The 21440-nt window shown below is 43.1% G+C and overlaps 1 protein-coding gene across 1 annotated transcript in view; it reads right to left on the minus strand.

Annotated features, from left to right (window-relative positions):
• Window positions 1–21440, minus strand: part of C2CD6 (C2 calcium dependent domain containing 6) — a 48795-nt gene that overhangs the window by 20290 nt on the left and 7065 nt on the right. The window contains exons 5-8 of the mRNA XM_043504748.1: window positions 20319–20441; window positions 19408–19452; window positions 11392–11469; window positions 1225–1316 (exon numbers count right to left, since the gene is read on the minus strand). Coding sequence (XP_043360683.1) covers window positions 1225–1316; window positions 11392–11469; window positions 19408–19452; window positions 20319–20441 — 338 coding nt within the window. The remainder of the gene's footprint in view (window positions 1–1224; window positions 1317–11391; window positions 11470–19407; window positions 19453–20318; window positions 20442–21440) is intronic.

Below are 21440 nucleotides of genomic sequence, written 5' to 3' on the forward strand. Positions count from 1 at the left end.
ATCATGATGACAGATTACTCCAAAGTGATTATTCTTGAATTAAAAAAACAGTGCTATAGCTATGGTTGAGAGCGCACTGTATAAGTTGTTGTTTTCACACACTTTCTGAAAAAAATGTCCTTTAGTATGAAATTTCTCATGCTCTCTCTCAGCCAAGAGAAAAATCATTTTATAATTGTTTACAAAATTCTATTTGGTAAAGTTCCATTATCAGACTATAAAAACAGTATTTTTCATGCTTCATGATTTTTGTACTCAGAACATACCCTCACAGCAGTGATTTCCATTGCCTATTGTGTCATTGGGAACCTCAAACAATTTTGATGGTTATACATTAATTTATTTTTAAATTATGAAATGTTTGCCATTTGGCTTTGCATTTTGGAGCCATCCCATCAGCCTGCATGGCCATGGTGACAGTATTATGTCACAAGCAGATAGACATGTTGAAATGATTGACAAGTTTCTGGACTAAATGGATGGTTCAGACCATTTTCAACATGCGTTATCATGATACCATGTCTGTGACTCAGTCATGAACCTCTGTTCTCCTAGTGTAGGAGGAGGGAACAGAAGAGCCGTAATTCCTCCGTAGGAATGGAAGAAGGTTGTCAGGCCCATTCCATGGTTAGGGCTCAGAAAGCACATGTACAACAGATGGGAGCCTTGACTGGTAGCTTTCATACCCAGGCACGAAGTCTGCAAGGAAGAAGTCACTGTTCTGTTCACTCTGCCTGTAAATGAAGTGCCAATCACTAAGGATCAGATCCTGCAACAGAATCCATGTGAGCAGAACCTGTGCTTGCATGGAGCCCAACTGACTTCAATGGGGTATAGGGGTATATTCCTGCTGATCCTGTTGCAGGATCTGGCCCTTAGCAAGTACTCCATACACAGTCAGGGAGCTTCACTGGCCGTTACTGAAGTGTTACGGTTGCAGAGGTTGGGGAAAGGAGAAAGTCCTGGGGAACTCTCCTTTCCTTTCCTCCTCGCCTTCATGCAGAATAGCTGAGAGGAAGACAAATAAGTTCGATCCTAATTCCTCCAATTTAGGTTAACTATTAGAAAATTTATTTCCCCAGTGATGCAAGAAGTATGATTGTATGAATAGTACTGTACTTGCAACAGTTACATTTGTGAAATGTCATATAAACAACACGTGGACAGATACATAGATGTCCATGGTATTTTTAAATATCACTAACAAAAATTATTCTTAAGAACCTTTGAGGATCTGTTCTGTCTTCAGGTGGTGGAATACGAATAAACATGGAATGTTTAGTGGTCTTCTGAAGATCTGCCTCAGAAAGTTTCAGCTACAAAAGGAAAACACTGATATTAAAGTGAATAATTAGCAATGGCATTGTAGACAGTACCACCCAATTATTTGATGGACCCAGGAAATATCTGAATCCTTCAGTAAAACCAGAGAGACTGAAAAATTCGGGAGGACACAAGAAAAAGCTGTACAGTGAGCAAGTGAGGATAAGGTACTGTTTTGCTTATAATTTATCAAATTCAATTACTGAAACCAATTTGTGGGTTGCATAGTACTATAACTGAAATATTTTGTTAAACTCACTCACATGGTTCCTATTATAGAAGGATGCTAGTTCCTCCATAATTAAGGCTAAAGTTAGTTTCTCATTAGAAGACTCATTTTCAAAACCAAACCTTATCTCACTAAAAACAAAACCAACTTATCTGAAATTTCTTATGCCACATTCCATTCTAGGATAGAAATTTTTGAGAAAGTTTGGGACAAATCACATACGGAATATTACAGACATGGGGGTATAAAAAAGTCCAGGTCATTCAAATTTCACATTTTCCTAATGTCTTTTTGGCTTATCTTGGCCTTTCATACTGCTGAAAATGATTCACTTAAAAAAAAAATCAAGTTTCACTTCAAGAGTTCCTGAGTAGAAGTGTTTTTTCCATAAGTTTTATGGGGGTGTGTAACACGGTATACCAGGCCTTCATGGCTTCCTGCTGGAGGCCATGTGGTCCTACTACACACCTACCCCAGGAAAGGAGCTGGTAAGGTGAATCCTCTTGGCCTGCCTAGAGAGGTTGCATGGAAGCAGCGAATCTTAGGCCAGCAGGCTCAGATAAAAGGAGATGCAGAGCCTTAGCAGGTCAGTTCCTAGCTGGGATTACAGGAGCAAGGAAGGCTGTGCCTCTCTGGCCAAAGAAGCTTGAGAGACAATCGGAGTTTGGTTCTGGCTGCATTTTGCTTAAACTTGGAGAGAGAACCTGAGAACTTTAACTCTAATGAAAGGAGTAAAGATAAAGGTGCCAGGTGGGAAGAGGCCCAGGGAACAAGCAGCAATTAATTGAAGTGAGTAGTACGTAGCTGCTGTTTATAGGGTCCTTGTTCTGAAAGCTGGAGTGGTGGGTGGGCCATTGTTTCCCCAACTGGCCACCAGCGAAGTAGTCTAAACCCTCAGAAAGGCACAAGGCTCCTTTGGAAGCCTAAGTGAAGGGATGAATTTAAAGGGCCCAGAGAGAGGGCTGAAGACACTGGTGAGGCCAGATACACAGTTTTGTTGGACTCTCTGCAACCCCAGAAGGGGTTTATTTTGACTGTGTGACCTGGCTGGAGGGCCGAGCCACTGAAGACCTGCCATGCAAGGCTGAAAACCAACAAAGAGGTGCCAGGAGAGGAAAAGGCTTGCAATACCACAAGCAGCAGCAGGCACTTACAAGATGAGCACTCCCCATTATAGGATATATGTAGAAAGCGGAGAAATAATTGCAATTATTGTGGACTGGTGCGCTGATGTGGGACGGAGCATTGCATAAAGTCTGCTTGGTTCAGCAGAATGGTCACTCAGCCCTTCTTGCCTGAGTCTTGATGGCAATCCCGTTCTGTGAAGGCTGTTAATTTCAGCCCCTCTGGGGTGTATGGGTTTCCCCTTATGCTTGGTGGGGGATAGCTGGTTCTGGTTCTCCAGGGGCCTGAAAACACTTTTTGGTTCTTAAGCCTCTGTTGAGGGAACAGTAGGGGAGCCAAGGGCCATCTTTTTCTCTGGGTTCCAGTCCAGGACCCTTAAACCAGGCAGGCAGAATCAATCCTCAACAATTCCTCCTGCCATACTGTCATAAATATAAAGGGAAGGGTAAACACCTTTAAAATTCCTCCTGGCCAGAGGAAAAACCCTTTCACCTGTAAAGGGTTAAGAAGCTAGGATAATCTCGCTGGCACCTGACCACAATGACCAATGAGGAGACAAGATACTTTCAAAGCTGGAGGGGGAGAGAAACAAAGGGTCTGGGTCTGTCTGTGTGATGCTTTTGCCGGGGACAGAACAGGAATGGAGTCTTAGAACTTAGTAAGTAATCTAGCTAGATATGCGTTAGATTCTGTTTGTTTAAATGGCTGAGAAAATAAGCTGTGCTGAATAGAATGGATATTCCTGTCTTTGTGTCTTTTTGTAACTTAAGATTTTGCCTAGAGGGATTCTCTATGTTTTGAATCTAATTACCCTGTAAGGTATTTACCATCCTGATTTTACAGAGGTGATTCTTTTACTTTTTCTTCAATTAAAATTCTTCTTTTAAGAAACTAAATGCTTTTCTCATTGTTCTTAAGATCCAAGGCTTGGGTCTGTGGTCACGTATGCAAATTGGTGAGGATTTTTATCAAGCCTTCCCCAGGAAGGGGGGTGCAAGGTTTTGGTGAGGATTTTGGGGGGAAAGACGTTTCCAAACAAACTCTTTCCCAATATTAAATACCGGTTAGACGTTTGGTGGTGGCAGCGAAAGTCCAAGGGCAAAAGGTAAAATAGTTTGTACCTTGGGGAAGTTTTAACCTAAGCAGGTAAAAGTAAGCTTAGGAGGTTTTCATGCAGGTCCCCACATCTGTACCCTAAAGTTCAGAATGGGGAAGGAACCTTGACACATACCGTGAGCTCTTTCCTACTTCTTCAGCCTGTGGTTCCAGTCATACCTTCTTTAAGGTGTTGTCTCTGGGTGGCTTTTCACCCGTTTGCTGGCAGGACTTTCCTTCTCTAGTCTGTTTGCTCCTCTGACAGCTGCCCCACCCCACTGCTTCTTCTATTTTCCCAGCTGCTGTGCAGATGCCAACTGGCTCTGGCTGGCAGTTGCTGCATTATCTCCTTGGTGGCTAGGCCAGCATGGGGGTTTATTCACCCCACAACAGAGCTCCCTCCTTTGGACTGAAGCGTTCTCTGTGGAAGAAGTGCTCCCCACTTCTTGTGAGAAGAAATCCTCATTCTTGTTTAGATGGCCAGGGCAATGCTCAACTGAGGAGGAGGAGGATTGTGGGCCAAGGTAACACTTCATTACTCTTGTTTATTTCTTTCATGTAGTTTAACCATTTTGGTGGGGTGTGGTCAGTCACCAGCTTAAAGTGGTTGCCTTGCAGATGGTATCTTAGTGTCTCAATAGCTCACTTCACTGCAAGGCACTCCTTTTCAATTATTGTGTATGTTTTTCGATGGGAGAGTAACTTACAGAAACTTGGTGGAATGAGGATAATCAATGAGACTCAGTAATACCACAGTACAAAATATATCGGAAAGACAGAACAGGTTGTACTGGTGGGGGAGTGGCACTATATGTGAAAGAAAGGGTAGAGTCAAATGAAGTAAAAATATTAAATGAACCAAACTGTACCATAAAAAGAAAAGGAGTACTTGTGGCACCTTAGAGACTAACAAATTTATTAGAGCATAAGCTTTCAATCCGATGAAGTGAGCTGTAGCTCACGAAAGCTTATGCTCTAATAAATTTGTTAGTCTCTAAGGTGCCACAAGTACTCCTTTTCTTTTTGCAAATACAGACTAACACGGCTGCTACTCTGAAAACTGTACCATAGAATCTCTATGGACAGTAATTCCATGCTTGAATAATAAGAACATAGCAGTAGAGATATACTACCAACCACCTGACAAGGATGGTGATAATGACGGTGAAATGCTCAGGGAGATTAGAGGCTATAAACATAAACTCAATAATAATGGGGGATTTCAACTATCTCCATATTGACTGGATACAGGTCACCTCAGGATGGAATGCAGAGACAAAGTTTCTTGACACCTTAAATTACCACTTCTTGGAGCAGCTAGTCCTGGAACCCACAAGGGGAAAGGCAATTTCTTGATTTAGGGCTTGGCTACACTTACGTGTTAGAGCACATTAAAGCAGCTCTGGGCGCTCTAGCTCACTACCCATCCACACTGGCAAGGCACATAGAGCGCTCCTGGTACTCCACTTTGGCGAGAAGATTAACACTTGTTGCACCAAGGCTGAAACGGCTGGGTGTCACTGTGAACGAGATGTTGCATTACTGCACTCTGATCAGGCTCTGGAAATGTCCCATAATCCCCTTAAGTCAAGTGGCCACTCTTCTCATTGTTTTGAACTTGCTGTAGGAATGCGGCTATGCCCTTTGAAAGCTCCGTTTCTGACAGCTGGCTGCTTATCTGCTCCAAGACAAAGCAACCATTACTGTGGAATGCTGTGTGAGACAGAGAGAGGCGGGGGTCTGCTGCTGTCTGAACTTACAAGATAGCATGCTGACATGGTCTCAGCCCTCCCCAAAAACCCTCTCTCTCTCCCCCCACATACACACAACTCACTCCCTGTCATACTCCACCCCTCACCCCCCCCCATTTGAAAAGCACGTTGCAGCCACTTGCAAGGCTGGTTTAACTCGAAGTGCTCTACATCGGCAAATGTAGCCATTCCCTTAGTCCTAAGTAGAGCACAGGATTTGGTCCAAGAAGTGAATATAGCTGAACCGCTTGGTAATAGTGACCATAATATAATTAAATTATATATGTGGCGGGGAAAACACCACAGCAGCCCAACATGGTAGCTTTTAATTTCAGAAAGAGGAATTAGACAAAAATGAGGAAATTAGTTAAACAGAAATTAAAAAGGTACAGGGCCAAAAGTTAAATCCCTGCAAGCTGAATGGAAATTTTTTTAAAGACACCATAATAGAGGCTCAACTTAAATGTATACTCCATATTAAAAAACACAGTAGAACCAAAAAAGTGCCACCATGGCTAAACAACGAAGTAAGAGAGGCAGTAAGAGGCAAAAAGGCATCCTTTAAAAAGTGGAAGTTAAATCCTAGTGAGGAATATAGAAAGAAGCATAAAATCTGGCAAATGAAGTGTAAAAATATAATTAGGAAGGCCAAAAAGGAATTTGAAGAACAGCTAGCCTAAGACTCAAAAAGTAACAGCAAACTTTATTTTAAGTACATCAGAGGCAGGAAGCCTGCTAAACAACCAGTGGGGCCACTGGACAATCAAGATGCACTCAAGGATGATAAGGATATTGTGGAGAAACTAAATTAATTCTTTGCATCGGTCTTCATGGCTGAGGAGGTGAGGGAAATTCCCAGACCTGAGCCATTCTTTTTAGGTGACAAATTTGAGGAACTGTCCCAGACCGAGGTGTCATTAAAGGTGGTTTTGGAACAAGCTGATACTAAACAGTAGTAAGTCACCAGGACCAGATGGTATTCACCCAAGAATTCTGAAGGAATTCAAATGTGAAATTGCAGAACTACTAACTATGGTAGGTAACCTATCATTTAAATCAGCTTCTGTACCAAATGACTGGAGAATAGCTAATGTGACACCAATTTTTAAAAAAGGCTCCAGAGGTGATCCCAGCAATCTCAGGTGCCGGCTTCCAACTTTCCCCAGAGATGCTCAACCTGGGCTCAGCCCTAGGTCCTACCCCCACTTCACCCAAGCTCCCACCCCTGCCTCCGTCCACCCCCACCTCTTCCTGCCCAGTTCCGCCCCTTTCCCCAAGTGTGCCCTGGTGCACTCACGGAGTCAGCACCTATACTACCAATTACAGGCCAGTAAGCCTAACTTCAGTACCAGGCAAACTGGTTGAAACTATAGTAAAGAACAGAATTATCACACACATAGATGAACATGATTTGTTGGGGAAGAGTCAACATGGTTTTTGTAAAGGTAAATCATGCCTCACCAATCTACTAGAATTCTTTGAGGAGGTCAACAAGCGTGTGGACAAAGGTGATCCTGTGGATTTAGTGTACTTAGATTTTCAGAAAGCCTTTGACAAGGTCCCTCACCAAAAGCGCTTAAGCAAAGTAAGCTGTCATGGGATAAGAGGGAAAATCCTCTCATGAATCAGTAACTGATTAAAAGATAACAAACAAAGGGTATGAATAAATGGTCAGTTTTCAGAATGGAGAGAGGTAACTAGTGTCCTTCAGGGGTCTGTACTGGGACCAACAATATTCAAAATATTCAAAAATGATCTGGAAAAAGGGGTAAACAGTGAAGTGGCAAAATTTGCAGATGATACAAAACTACTTAAGATAGTTAAGTCCAAAGCAGACTGCAAAGAGTTACAAAAGGATCTCACAAATCTGAGTGAGTGGGCAACAAAATAGCAGATGAAATTCAATGTTGATAAATGCAAAGTAATGCACATTGGAAAATATAATCCCAACTATACATATAAAATGATGGCGTCTAAATTAGCTGTCACCACTGAAGAAAGATCTTGGAGTCATTGTGATAGTTCTCTGAAAACATCCACTCAATGTGCAGCAGCAGTCAAAAAAGCTAACAGAATGTTGGGAATCATTAAGAAAAGGAGAGATAATAAAACAGAATATCATATTGCTTCTATATAAATCCATGGTACACCCACATCCTGAATGCTGCCTGCAGATGTGGTCACCCCATCTCAAAAAAGATATATTGGAATTGGAAAAGGTTCAGAAAAAGGCAACAAAAATTATTAGGGGCATGGAACAGCTTCCATATGAGGAGAGATTAATAAAACTGGGACTTTTCAGCTTGGAAAAGAGATGACTGAGGTGGGGATAGAGGTCTCTTAAATCATGACTGGTATGGATAAAGAAAATAAGGAAGAGTTATTTACTCCTCCTCATAACACAAGAACTAGGGGTCACCAAATGTAATTAACAGGCAGCACGTTTAAAACAAACAAAGGGAAGTATTTCTTCACACAACACACAGTGAACCTGCGGAACTCTTTGCCAGAGGATGTTGTGAAGGCCAAGACTATAACAGGTTAAAAAACTAAACAAAAAAAAAAAACTAGATAAATTCATGGAGGATAGGTCCATCAGTGGTTATAAGACAGGATAGGCAGTGAATGTGTCCATAGCTTCTGTTTGCCAGAAGCTAGGAATGGACGACAGGTGACGTATTCAATGCCAGCCAGTATGTATTAATAACTGGCAGTACTCTTCTCTACAGGTGATGATGACAGGTACTTCTATCCACTTGAATGGGATGTCCACCAATAGAAGGGGAACTAATGGGGCCAGTCACACTTGTTTGGGGGCTTCCAGTTGGCGACCAGGACAGGAAGCCCAATAATCTCTTATCTTCAAATGGATTCTGGGCCAAAAGAAACATGGTAATAGACAGCCAAGAGTTGTCTCCTGGCACAGGTGGCTCACCATTGGTACCTGATGGGCCAGCTTGAGTATTTCCTGCCTGAATATATGGAGTACAAAGAGTTTGATGTACTGTTCACCATCCAGCGTACCTTGTGCTAGGCAACAAAGTCTCCCCGTAACTCGAAACAAGACAAGTGAGTGGCTAATTCAGCTGTCACCCCTTCCCCATCTATAAAGCTATGCCTTCTTCATAGACTCTCCAGAAGGAATCTTTCCTCTGCTGTTGGACTTGCAGGTCAGATGATACCTACAGCTTCCCCACATCCACCAGGACTTGTTCCTGGTTTGGAACTCTAGGAACACCCATTCCAGTGGGAGTTGTCTGACTCGCCCAGACAACACACTGGTCTCTTTTGTGTAGGTCGCATCTCTCACATCTGGCAGCACATTTCTCATTCCTCGTCCACCAGACCTTCATTGGGGTAGGAAAAAGTCCTTGTCCTTGTCGGGAAAGAGGTCGTCCAGACTCCGTTCTATTTCACCAGCCACCTCCATTCAGCTTCTCAAGAGCATCTGTAACAGTGTTTGAAAGTGAAGACAATCCCATCCCAACAGGATTGGGTAATACATACTAAGCCTACCATGAGGTGGCCAGTCCACCTGCTGTTAGATAGACTTTAGTACAAGAGGAGTCCCTCATGTACTCATGGCAACACATTAGGGACACTATGCCTTCTGAGTGGACTTCAGCTTTCCTCAGCAGATCTTCTCTCACTAGCATTTGTTTACAATGTGAGTCCATTGGGGCTAACTCAAGCTAGTCAACATGCATTATGGTTGTCAACTTTAAACTGCCTAGCATTTAGGTCAGGCTGGGTAAAGAGAAGCCTGCCTCATAATTAGACTCTATGGTTGGGCAACTTTCTTGACATGCCCTTGTTCGCACTGGAAATAAATCATCCTCCCTAGTGAATCCTGTAATGCTGGGTGTGACATTCCCCTATGGTGTTATCTGGACTGGTGATCTGCTAGGATGCATCCGATGAAGTGAGCTCTAGCTCACGAAAGCTTATGCTCTAATAAATTTGTTAGTCTCTAAGGTGCCACAAGTACTCCTTTTCTTTTTGTTCAAGGATGATCAGTTCAACTATCTGCTTGCTCATTCTAGCCTCAGGTCTCATTCGCTTCCAGCCGACACCTTTGGATTTCTTTGCCAGTGCCTGGGGCTGCATGAATATGCTAAATCTCTGCTCTCTGAAATAGCAGCAAGTCTCTTCACTTAATGCAGCCAGTCAAATTTGGTTGCCTTTACCATTGGGTAGTCAAGGGCAGATTGTTGGTTGAGGGCCTGTGGTTCCCTCGTCAAAACAGGAGCTAGGTGGATTACCCATGTCTCAGGGTCCCAGTGGATGCAGGTGGTGAGGTGTTTGAAGATCTCCTAAAAGGCCTCCAGGTCATCCTCAAGTCCCATCTTGGATAGCACAGGACTGCGGGACCAACTCATCAACTATGCCGTAGATCCAGCCAGTGGGGGTGGTGCTATCCTAAGTGTTGCCCCCATACATATACCCAGCTACTGTTGATGGGTGGCTACATATCCAACTTTTGTTGGCTTTGCTGTTGAGTCGTGGCCTGGGTGGCGGGCCTCCTGCTGTTGTCAGTGAGAGACTACTTGCAGGTCATTTTGCCACTGCTGGGCCTATAACAAGTGTAGCGTCAAGGTCTGCATCTGTTGTTGTTGCTCCTGTGCCATTGCTTGCTGATCCAAGACAGCAGCCCACTGCTGGGCTAGCAATCTGAGTGCTGCCTCCATCTTCAGCCTTGTTGGGGGCTCAGACACAGTGAAACCCCACTTTTGGTACCACATATGGGCTGGTGTGCTAATGTATCAGCACCCTCTTTAGTCAGACGGAGCATTGGACAGTTTGTTCAGTCCAGCAGGGGGGAGGGATAGCTCAGTGGTTTGAGCATTGGCCTGTTAAACCCAGGGTTGTGAGTTCAATCCTTGAGGGGGCCATTTAGGGATCTGGGGCAAAAAAACCTGGGTATTGTGCCTGCTTTGAGCAGGGGGTTGGACTAGATGATCTCCTGAGGTCCCTTCCAACTCTGATATTCTATGATTCTATGACCATGAGTCAGCTCTTCTTGCCTGAGTCTCTATGGCAGTCCTATTCTGGACTATGAAGGGTGTTAATTTCAGTCCTTCTGTGGTGTACACATTTCCCCTTATACTTGGCAGGGGCTAGCTAGTCCTGGTCCTCAGGGGTCCTGCAAACCCCTTTTGGTTCTTAAGTTTCTGTTGAGGGATTAGCAGTGAAACCCTGTCAGGGCCCTTAAACCAGACAGGCAGAATCAGTCCTTAACAATTCCTCCTTCTGTATCCTGAGCTCCTTCCTACCTCTTTTGCTTCTGCAGGCTACTTCAGCCTGTGGTTCAGTCATCCCTTCTCTACAGAGTTGTCCCTGGTTGGCTTCTCACCAGTTTGCTGGCAGGACTTTCCTTCTCTAGTCTGCTTGCTCCTCTGGCAGCCACTCTGTCCCTCTGCTTCTCAATTTTATTTTATTCTCCCAGTTGCTGCGAGGATGTGCCAGTCAGCACCAGCTGGTAGTTGTTTCATTAACCCCTAGACCTCATGCCAGCATGGGGTCTATACACCCAGGGAAAATTATCAAGAGTATAAAAACTTCAAGTGTACTGTTATAATTTATTTACTAGCTAGATGAACACCAAATATATATATATATATATATATATATATAGTTTTAAGCATACAACTTTTTCTCATCTTCATCTCACTCAAATACCATATCAATGAATTTTGTTCAATCTTTACAAAAGGATTTCACATAAGGCTTAATCCAAATTGAAAAATATCATCCCCAAATACAAATTTTTATGGAAGTTATAAATGTTTGACCTTTGGAATGGAATAGCTCTAGTCCAAAATCATAACTGATCACAAAAAAAAAAAAAAAAAAAAGAGTGGGGCTAACCTGGTGCGAGTAGCCATATCCGAAACTTCCATAACAGAACATAAACTCCACTTCCAATGTGCAGAAAACCTGAAAGTGTAACAACATTTATCTCTTTTAAACATAAAAAGTAATTAACTCTTATAGCAAATACATTTACAAACAAGTTCTACAGTAAACAAGTACAAGTATGGTAAGCAAAGGGACAAATACATGACGCACCCTTTTTATTAACACGTTACTTATTTAATAGGCAATTCCTATTAGGGATAAATAAAATCTCCACAGTTACTTTCCTATAGGGTAACTGTTGTTTCTCAAGATGTGTTGCACATGTACATTCCACTGTAGGTGTACATGCACCCAATGTTCTTGAGTCAGAGACTTTTACTCATCATACCATTGGGTAGTATGTGCACCCCTGCTATCCTTGTGTACCAACCTGAGGGTATAAAGAGGTGTTGTCACCATCTCCCTCTCTGTTCCTTCGCGCAGCTTGTAAACTAAACCCAAAGCTGCAGGGAAGGTTGGAGGGTCATGGAATGTACAAATGCACAATACGTTTCAAAGAACAAACAGCATACAGGTAAGTCATTTCTTTTCTCCTTTGAGTGACAGTGCACATATATATTTCACTGTAGGTGACTCACCAGCCGTTTCTTTACAAGTGGCAGGACTTCCGACTACCTGAAGAGAGACTGCAACACTGACTTGCCAAAGTTGGCATCCTATCAGGAAGCTTGAGTAATAGCATAGTATCTGGAGAAGGTATGTATAAGTGATCACATTGCTGTTTTACAAATGTCTATTATAGCAAAGGTGCTAAAGAAAGCTGATGAAGTGGAATGAGCCCTAGTGGAGTAAGCTATTATCCTTGATGGCAGAGAGACCTTTGCCAGATCATAGCAACATTTAATACAATCTGACATCCAATGTGAAATACACAGACCTATAAACAGGTGGTGCTTTAATGCTCTCAACATAGCCTACAAACATCCTGGGAGAGGATCTGAAAAATTTTGTGCAGTCCACATAAAATGCCAGAGCACTCCAAACATCCCAGGTATGAAGCTTCTCTTCAGCCTTGGAAGAATGAGACTTTGGAAAGAACACTGGAAGATGTTAGTCTGGTTGAGGTGCAATGGCAACATCACTTTGGGCATAAACTTAAGGATACGGATAACTTAAGGATATCAAGTGATGCAAAAAAAAATGGAAAATCCATCCAGTACTGCTGGGTGTACTGTATACACGACTGTTAAATGGACTCTCACTGAACTGATAGACCAGAGGATTCCAATGCAGTAGGTAGTCTCATCTTTGTGTTATCAACAGATAGCTATGACATTCTTCCCAGATTTAAAACCTTTTCCATTTTGCTGCACATGTGGTTTTGGTGGAATCCTTTCTGCTGCTCACTAGAATGGCTTGGACATCACAGGAGCAGACTTTCCTCACTGCTCAAATAAGATCTTATATGCCTTTAGGTGAAGAGACTAAGTTGACGTGTCTTGGTTTTGAGACAAGAGATCCTCGACCAGAGTAGAGATACAGGTGGACAAATGGGGAGCTGATAATAGATCCGTATACCAGTACTATCTTGGCCAGATCAGGCAGGCAGATGCTATAAGAATTAAGGTTGCCTTGGCTCTTTTTAATTTCCTGATCACCCTCAGAATCAGAGGGACTGGAGGGAATGCGTACAGTAGTTCGTAGATGGTTCGACCAGGGAAAAAGAAAGGCATCTGTCACGGAACCTGGGCTGTGACCTGCCCTGGAGCAGAACCTCCTGCAGTTGCTGTTCAGGTTGGTTCCAAAGAAGTTTATTATTGCACAGCCCCTCTAACAGAATATCCCTCCCTATTGACAGCTCATGGTGGTCTATGAAGTTTCTGCTGAGAGAATCTGCAATAATGTTCCTCACCCTGGAAGGTGAAAAGCCTTTAGCAAGCTATTGTTCTTTATACAGAAGTTTCACAAGTGGATTGCTTTTTGGCACAGCTGAGACAACCTTGCACTTCCCTGCTTGTTCAGATAAAACATAGCAGTGGTGTTGCTGCTGAGAACTTGAACAACCTGCTCTCTGATGGTAGTAATGATCATCTCACAGGCCCAACAAATAGCTCAAAGTTCCAGCACATTAACATTGAACAAAAGTTCCTGAGGCATCCGAAGTACTGAAGTCTGAAAGCTGACCCAGATGCCCCTCCCCCGCCCCAACTCCAGTGGATGCATCTCTTACCAAAGTCACAGTTGGTTCTGGTGGTAGGAAAGGAAGCCCCTGCATACATTCTAAGGATCTACAACCAATTCAGGGACTGATCCACTCATGCAGGTACACAAATCAGTGTCCAGTGAATGTCTGCTTGGATGATGTACTGAGTGAAGCCAGGCCTCCAGACATCTCAGTTGCAGTCTGACATGCTAAGTCACGTATGTGCACAAAGCCATGTGTCCCAACAGTTGTAGACACAAGAGCACTGTTGTCCTTGGGTTTCAGATTCTCACACAGAAAGACTATGGACTGGAACCAGTTCATCATTGGGAGGTAAGTCATGGCGATTGTGGTATCGAGATCTGCCCCTATGAAACCTACTCACTGTGTTGGTTGTAACGTTGATTTCTCTACATTCAGGTTTCTGCTGGTAGTAAGATCAGTACCGCATTTGGGGCTTAAACAGCTTCCTCTTTGTTATTGGAATATAGAAACCCAGCAAATGAAGGATCACATGAAACTCTTTCAACATGCACATGGTGTCACTGGTCTTCTCAGTTTAGCACCTTCAAACAGCAGATCTTCTACTGTATTTTGTAGGTCTTTTGGGATGCCGGAGGCCTGCAACCAAGAAGAGCATCTCATTGAGCTGGCTGAAGCCACCGAACATGACACGGTATCTGACATGTTATAATCGCCTGGAGAGACGTCTGTTCTGTGAGATGACCCTCAAAGACTAAAGTTGAAAAGTGATCCCTCTACTCTTCGAGCCGTTTGTTCACAAATTTTAAAATTGCTGACTAGTTAATAAAGGTGCATTTGGACAATAATGTCAGCTCATTTGACACCCTCATTTGAAGGCTTGCAGTGGCATAAACCTTTCTACTGTACAGGTTCAGTCTCTATACTCCATATCCTTCAGGGTAGTCAGAGGGTAAGACTGCCTTAAATGCTTGTTTACTACTGTGACCACTGAAGAGTCCTAAAGAAGCAAGGTGGGTAAAACAAAAAACTCAAATTTTTGCCTGGGAACCTGATACCATCTGTCCACTCATTTGGCAGTGGGTTGGATAGAGAACCAGTGTCTCCCAAAGGGTCTTTGGGGAATCCAGCAAAGCTTCATTAATGGGAAGGGCAATTGTTCCCAGAGTGGAAATTTGTAAGATATCCAATAGTTTGTATGGACTGTCTTACACAAGATCCACCTGTATTCCCAGATATGTGGACACCCTCCTAATGAGAACTTGAAAAACTTTATGGTCTTCAAGAGGAGGCAATGTTGACTCTGGGGTGATGGCCTCATCTGTGGAAGAGAAAGAAATATGGAGGGGGACTATCCAGGGGTTTATCTCTAGTTTCCTCTTTCTCTGTGGGCTCCAAAAAAGAGAGAAGTCTATATACTATACACTGAAAATACAATATTTATATTCCAATTGATTTATTTTATAATTATATGGTAAATATGAGAAAGTAAGGAATTTTTCAGTAATAGTGTGCTGTGACACTTTTGTATTTTTATATCTGATTTTGTAAGCAAGTAGTTTTTAAATGAGGTGAAACTTGGGGGTATGCAAGACAAATCAGACTCCTGAAAGGGGCACAGTAGACTGGAAAGGTTGAGAGCCACTGGTCTAAGAGCCCAGTCTTTGTACAGCCATTGTGGTGGGCATCATAATACTGTTCTAATAGGGTTCATGTATCCCTAGAGCATGATCTGTATGGTGACTTGAAAGACCTTGACAGATACGTGGGACTATCATGGTCAGTGTCTGAAGATGAGGCAATATTACTCCCCTCAATGAATGGCAGAGCAATCCCAGTAGGTGTTGATGGAGGTCTCTGCATGGGTGACACACAATGCTGTCCCATAAGTACCAACGTCGATGATGTATCTGTCGGTGTTGGTGGAAGCAAACGGGGAGGACATAATGCAGACAGTTGAGTTACTGATGATGGTGCCAAGGAGAGGAAGCAGGCTGCATCTATGAAGAAGATAGAACTGCTGGTGCTGTGGTGATTATTAAGGCTACAATTTAATCATAGGTATTTTTTTAGAAAAAGTTGTGGACAAGTCACGATCAGGGAACAAAAAATCATGGCCCATAACCTGTCCATGACTTATACCATAAATACCCCTGACTGAATCTTAGGGGGTGGGAGCCCTCATCACTAGCGACCAGGGGGAGAATCCTGGGGGGCCTGCTGCCACTCTGGTTGCCACCAGGGGGTGCGGGGAGAAAGCCCTGGGGGGCAAGCAGCTGCTCTAGTTGTCGCCGGAGGGGTCGGGGAACCAGTCGTTGCTTCAACTGCCCCCTGCACCGCTGCTTAGTCAGTCCTCAAGGCCAGCCACATCGACTGCTGCTCGGGTGGTCTCGGGGTCAGCTGCCCAGGGCCACCAGAGCAGCAGCCGGTGCAGGGCCGCTTCAGCAGTGGCTGGTGTGGCTGGCTGCAGGGCCACCTGAGGTCAGCCACTGCAGAAATCACGGAAGTCGCAGGAAGTCTTGGAATCTGTGACCTCTGTGATAAACACGGAGCTCTAGCGATTAGTAATGCTGGTAGTGCTGATGTAGTGGAGGCCATTGAGATCAGGACCAGACAACGCAACAAGAGCCTGGAAGAGAGGGAGACAAAACATCTTTTGCCACGAAAAAGCTCGTGGCATCAATGTCACTGATTGCAGAAGTAAGTGTTGGCTACTGACACCAAAGGTGCTGGACCCAACAGTGCCAGGGTCAAATCTCTCTCTAGTAGAAGTGCAGGCACTGGTTTTCACAGACCTGCTGAATCTGGAGTCGACAGTGCCACCTTGGATGTTGCTGGAACTTGCGACCAGACCTCAACTCAGCACCAAAGGACTTTTTCAGAGCCTTTTTGATAGTCCAAGAAAGAGACATTGAAGGTATATCAGTCTGTGATGACAAAGATAGTTTTGAATGCTTCAAGGAGGCTGTAGAAGAGGAAAACGAGCAACATCTCTCACCAGATTTCAGTTTACTGGCTGAGGCAGTGGGAGGAGCATTCTTCAGGAAAAACTCTCTGACCTCTTCTGGTCAGGGTCAGTCTCTGTGGAAAGACGCATTTCCTTCATGAGAAAATGCACTTTAAGGCAGAAATCCCTTTGTTTCTTTATTCTTGTCAGGACAGAAGAACTAATAGGACATTTGTTCTTCACATGTCCCTTGCCTAAGCAGATTAGGCAACTAACAGGGATCACAGCCCTGCATATGGCATACTGTTTAAAACCTGGGGATTTCTGCATACTAAATCCCAGTTAAACTAATTTACTAACTACACTAAACTAAACTACAGCTATATAAAAGAACTATTTATTATTTTCAAAAGGCTGACTATCTGAAGCTCAAGGGTGATGGGGAGATCCAAATTTCACCACAGATAGTAAGAAAGAACTGAGAGGGAGCTGCCAACCATGCCCCTTTAGAGGCTCGGCACATGAGGAAAATGAGGGCCCATGCACCGCCTGCAGGTATGGCCAGTAAAACTCTCTGACTTGAGTGCACTGGGCACACATACACTTCCAGTGGAATGTATGTGGGTACAGTCACTCAAAGGAGAATTTTTCCTTGTCTATTTTCATTTATCTATTGCTCCTGATAGTACACATATTCATCTGAGCACTGAATTCAGAAGACCCATGTTCATTTATGGGCTTTGCCTAGAAAAAGCATAATGTACCAAAAACTCATAGTGTTTAATCTGTCTAATGCATTTTCAAACTTCTCATAAAACACTGTATACATTTAAGAGCACATAAAGTAGCATAAACTGTATGTACATTGTTTCATACTGCTATGGATCATACATAATGACAGTATCAATCTTACCAACCTGTATTCTCTACATTGCATAGACACAATGGGCTAGATTCACCTACCCAGCGCAGAGGGGACATTCATCAAGGGGAAAGAGCAGGCATTGTTTCTCCTGCCAACTTCCCTCAAGGGTTGTAACATGGGAAGGTAAGTTTAGTTTCTGCCAAGGTTTACATAAGAGCTTCCCCAATGGAGTCTGCAAAGGGATGCACTGAACTGGTGCATTTTCTGATCATCCAGGCTGTGCCCTCTTTCCACTCAGCACTGTCCAATGTTGTGGATACAATGGGCACCTGTGGGTTCCTCTGAAGAGTACCCAGAAGTCACCTACTACAGGACAGGCCCAACAAAGAAAACAACAGAACGCCACTAGCCATCACCTTCAGCCCCCAACTAAAACCTCTCCAACGCATCATCAAGGATCTACAACCTATCCTGAAGGACGACCCATCACTCTCACAGATCTTGGGAGACAGACCAGTCCTTGCTTACAGACAGCCCCCCAATCTGAAGCAAATACTCACCAGCAACCACACACCACACAACAGAACCACTAACCCAGGAACCTATCCTTGCAACAAAGCCCGTTGCCAACTCTGTCCACATATCTATTCAGGGGATACCATCATAGGGCCTAATCACATCAGCCACACTATCAGAGGCTCCTTCACCTGCGCATCTACCAATGTGATATATGCCATCATGTGCCAGCAATGCCCCTCTGCCATGTACATTGGCCAAACTGGACAGTCTCTACGTAAAAGAATGAATGGACACAAATCAGACGTCAAGAATTATAACATTCAAAAACCAGTTGGAGAACACTTCAATCTCTCTGGTCACTCGATCACAGACCTAAGAGTGGCTATACTTCAACAAAAAAGCTTCAAAAACAGACTCCAACGAGAGACTGCTGAATTGGAATTAATTTGCAAACTGGATACAATTAACTTAGGCTTGAATAGAGACTGGGAATGGATGAGTCATTACACAAAGTAAAACTATTTCCCCATGGTATTTCTCCCTCCCACCCCCCCCCCCCCCACTGTTCCTCTGATATTCTTGTTAACTGCTGGAATTAGCCTACCTTGCTTGTCACCATGAAAGGTTTTCCTCCTTCCCCCCCCCACCCCACTGCTGGTGATGGCTTATCTTAAGTGATCACTCTCCTTACAGTGTGTATGATAAACCCATTGTTTCATGTTCTCTGTGTGTGTGTATATAAATCTCTCCTCTGCTTTTTCCACCAAATGCATCCGATGAAGTGAGCTGTAGCTCACGAAAGCTTATGCTCTAATAAATTTGTTAGTCTCTAAGGTGCCACAAGTACTCCTTTTCTTTTTGCGAATACAGACTAACACGGCTGCTACTCTGAAACCTGAGAGAAGTTTTTGTTGCCCTCAAGGGTTATGCCACAGTAAGGCTCTACAGTGCTACAATCTCAATCCTGGCTTGACTTGCATCGCCAAACCTACAAACCAATGTGTGTCAGAAACTAGAGATGGCTCAATATGTTACGAAAATTCACATGGCCTCAAAATTTGGCTAGTATACACTAGGTTAGTACACAGTTTTACACAGACTGATTTTTCTGTATTAATTCTCCCTAATAATTTTATAAATCTGAAATTTTCTTATTATGCAGACTCTATCTAAATTCTGTTGTCAGTAGTATCAGTGCAACTCCTCTGAAGTCAATGATGCTCTGCTGGCATCATTGTGTAGACTATGGCCCATGCACTGTATTGAACCTTATGATCTCACTGGTGCTATGCTGATTTACTCCAGCCAAGGATTGGGGTCTACTTGCCATTCTTCTCTTTCACTATCCTTTTCTCTCTGTTTTTAATCACTTTACCATTCAGTGATCCTGGAAGGCTATAATGCAGTGTTCAATTTATATGCATGTATCTGTATGCAATTAAAATTATTTTGCAATGATATTAAGTCACCTGTGTATATTGTTTTGTAATTTCACCAAAGAAATCTTACCATGTTTCCAATCCTCATGGCACATACTTCAATGAAGTGGCCTTTCTGGGTGGGTGGGGAAAGAAAGAAAAGGAATATTTAGATTCACAAATCTCCAAAACTAGTGTTTTACAGCAGTATATTACCAAGCATGTAAGAAGAATACGCAAAATTTGTAACTACAATAGATGAAGATGCCACATCCTTTTATTTTAATTTTAAACTATAACAATGTGTGGAAAAAGTAAGCACACGTGGAAAGGCAGTTGGGCAGTCTAGTTGTCTGACCTTGAGACTGTGAGAAAGCAATTCCCGAGTTCAAATCCTAGTTCTGCCACTCATTTTTTTGTCTTTCCAAAAGTTATTTAGAACCAGCTTTTCAAACTTGAGTGATGAAAATTAGATCCTGCAAGAACACGAGTAACATTATGCATGAAAGTAGTCCCATAGATTTTAATGCCACTACTAACATAAGTAAAGTTATGCACATGTCAGTTGTTGCAGGATTAGGACCCAATTCTATATTTAGGTGCCTAAACACTTGTTTTGGGAAATAACTTTTGACACCCACATTTGAAAAACTGGCCTTAAGCCCTCAGTATCTCAGGGATATTGAAATGTATTGCAAGTCTTACGAGGATTACATTTTTGTAGGTACTTCAAAGATAGAAAGAACAATATAAGTACCAACTATTATTATTACAGTACATTATCACCCAGTCGGCTAACAACTGGACCCTTACCTAAGGAAATATTGCTCTCTTATATTAACTACTCTATTGTTTCAATTCAAATCAACATACAAATATTATGGATTAATTTGTATCCTGATGGTGTAAGTATGGTTTATCTTGCGTACTACTTGCCACAGCATGTGTGGAACAAACTACTTAGAACTCATCCTAGATCATCTTTTCTTTTGTCAGACCCACCTTAATGACTTCATAAAGGTGTACAGTTGCACTACCCAGCAACCTTGGAAAGTCTTTTGGACCTTGAAATCCTACCAATTCTAGAATAATCCTATTCCGCTCATCCTGTTGCCGCCTTGGAACCTGAAAGTTAAAACACAACATCTACGTGCTATTCACATGGAGCAACAAGAGCAACTGAGGAAAAGGTTAAATCTGGGGCAAACTGACCTATTTGCTACAGCACTCACTACACAGTTCTGAGGGGAACAAGTGAAGGCTGGGCACTCATAGATCTCTTTGAAACTGATGGCATGCTAGTGGGCACCTTCCATTTAGGCTAGATGGGAGAACAATTAAATGTCCCTCTGTTTAGTACTGCAATAGTTGAAATAATGGAAACTTCCAATGAAGGAGTAGACTTCACACAGGCCTGGGCAGCAGCGGGGCCATCTGGTCCAGTAGGATGCCCTGAAGGATGATAAATGCAGGGACTGGCAATTAATTGAACTGCAGTTGCATGTCAGAGGCAAGCAGAAAGCCAGGAGACAGTAAGAGAATAATTGGTAGCATGAGCATAACAGAAAGCTAAGAAAAAGGGTTTGGGGGCAGAATGCTGGTTTGAAATGCAGGCTTGGAATTATGAGCAAGGAAACTGCCTCCTGCTGGATGACCTTACTGCTTTCAGAGAAACAGGGCTTTGTATACTTTCTTTGTAAGTAAACAGGACTGCATCAAAGAAACATCTGACTATCATCAATTTCTCCTAAAGGAAACAACCCAAAACACCTTGAATTTTGGCTTACCGCTTGGGTCAAAAGGGGTAATAGTAAGTTTCAGTTGCCCCAAATAATAGAATTTATGCTCCACAACAAAGGCTAAATGGAGAACCCCATCGCACCCACTAGCAAAGGCATTTTGACTTCCCCCATATCACCCAGTCATGCTTCACATCAATCCCACCACCTTCCACCCTCCCAGCCCAGATTAAGCACAGCCCAGATTAAGTGTGTTTAGTTTGACAAAGATGGTATGGTGTAGTGGAATTGGCTAAAGTAGAGCTAAGAGTAGAGCTAAACTCTTCTTAAAAATGAGCCCAAAATAATTCCACATCGAAACAAGTTAAGCAGGACATAAGGTTGT

Source organism: Dermochelys coriacea, chromosome 11, assembly GCF_009764565.3.
Source record: "Dermochelys coriacea isolate rDerCor1 chromosome 11, rDerCor1.pri.v4, whole genome shotgun sequence".
Lineage (NCBI taxonomy): Eukaryota > Metazoa > Chordata > Testudines > Dermochelyidae > Dermochelys > Dermochelys coriacea.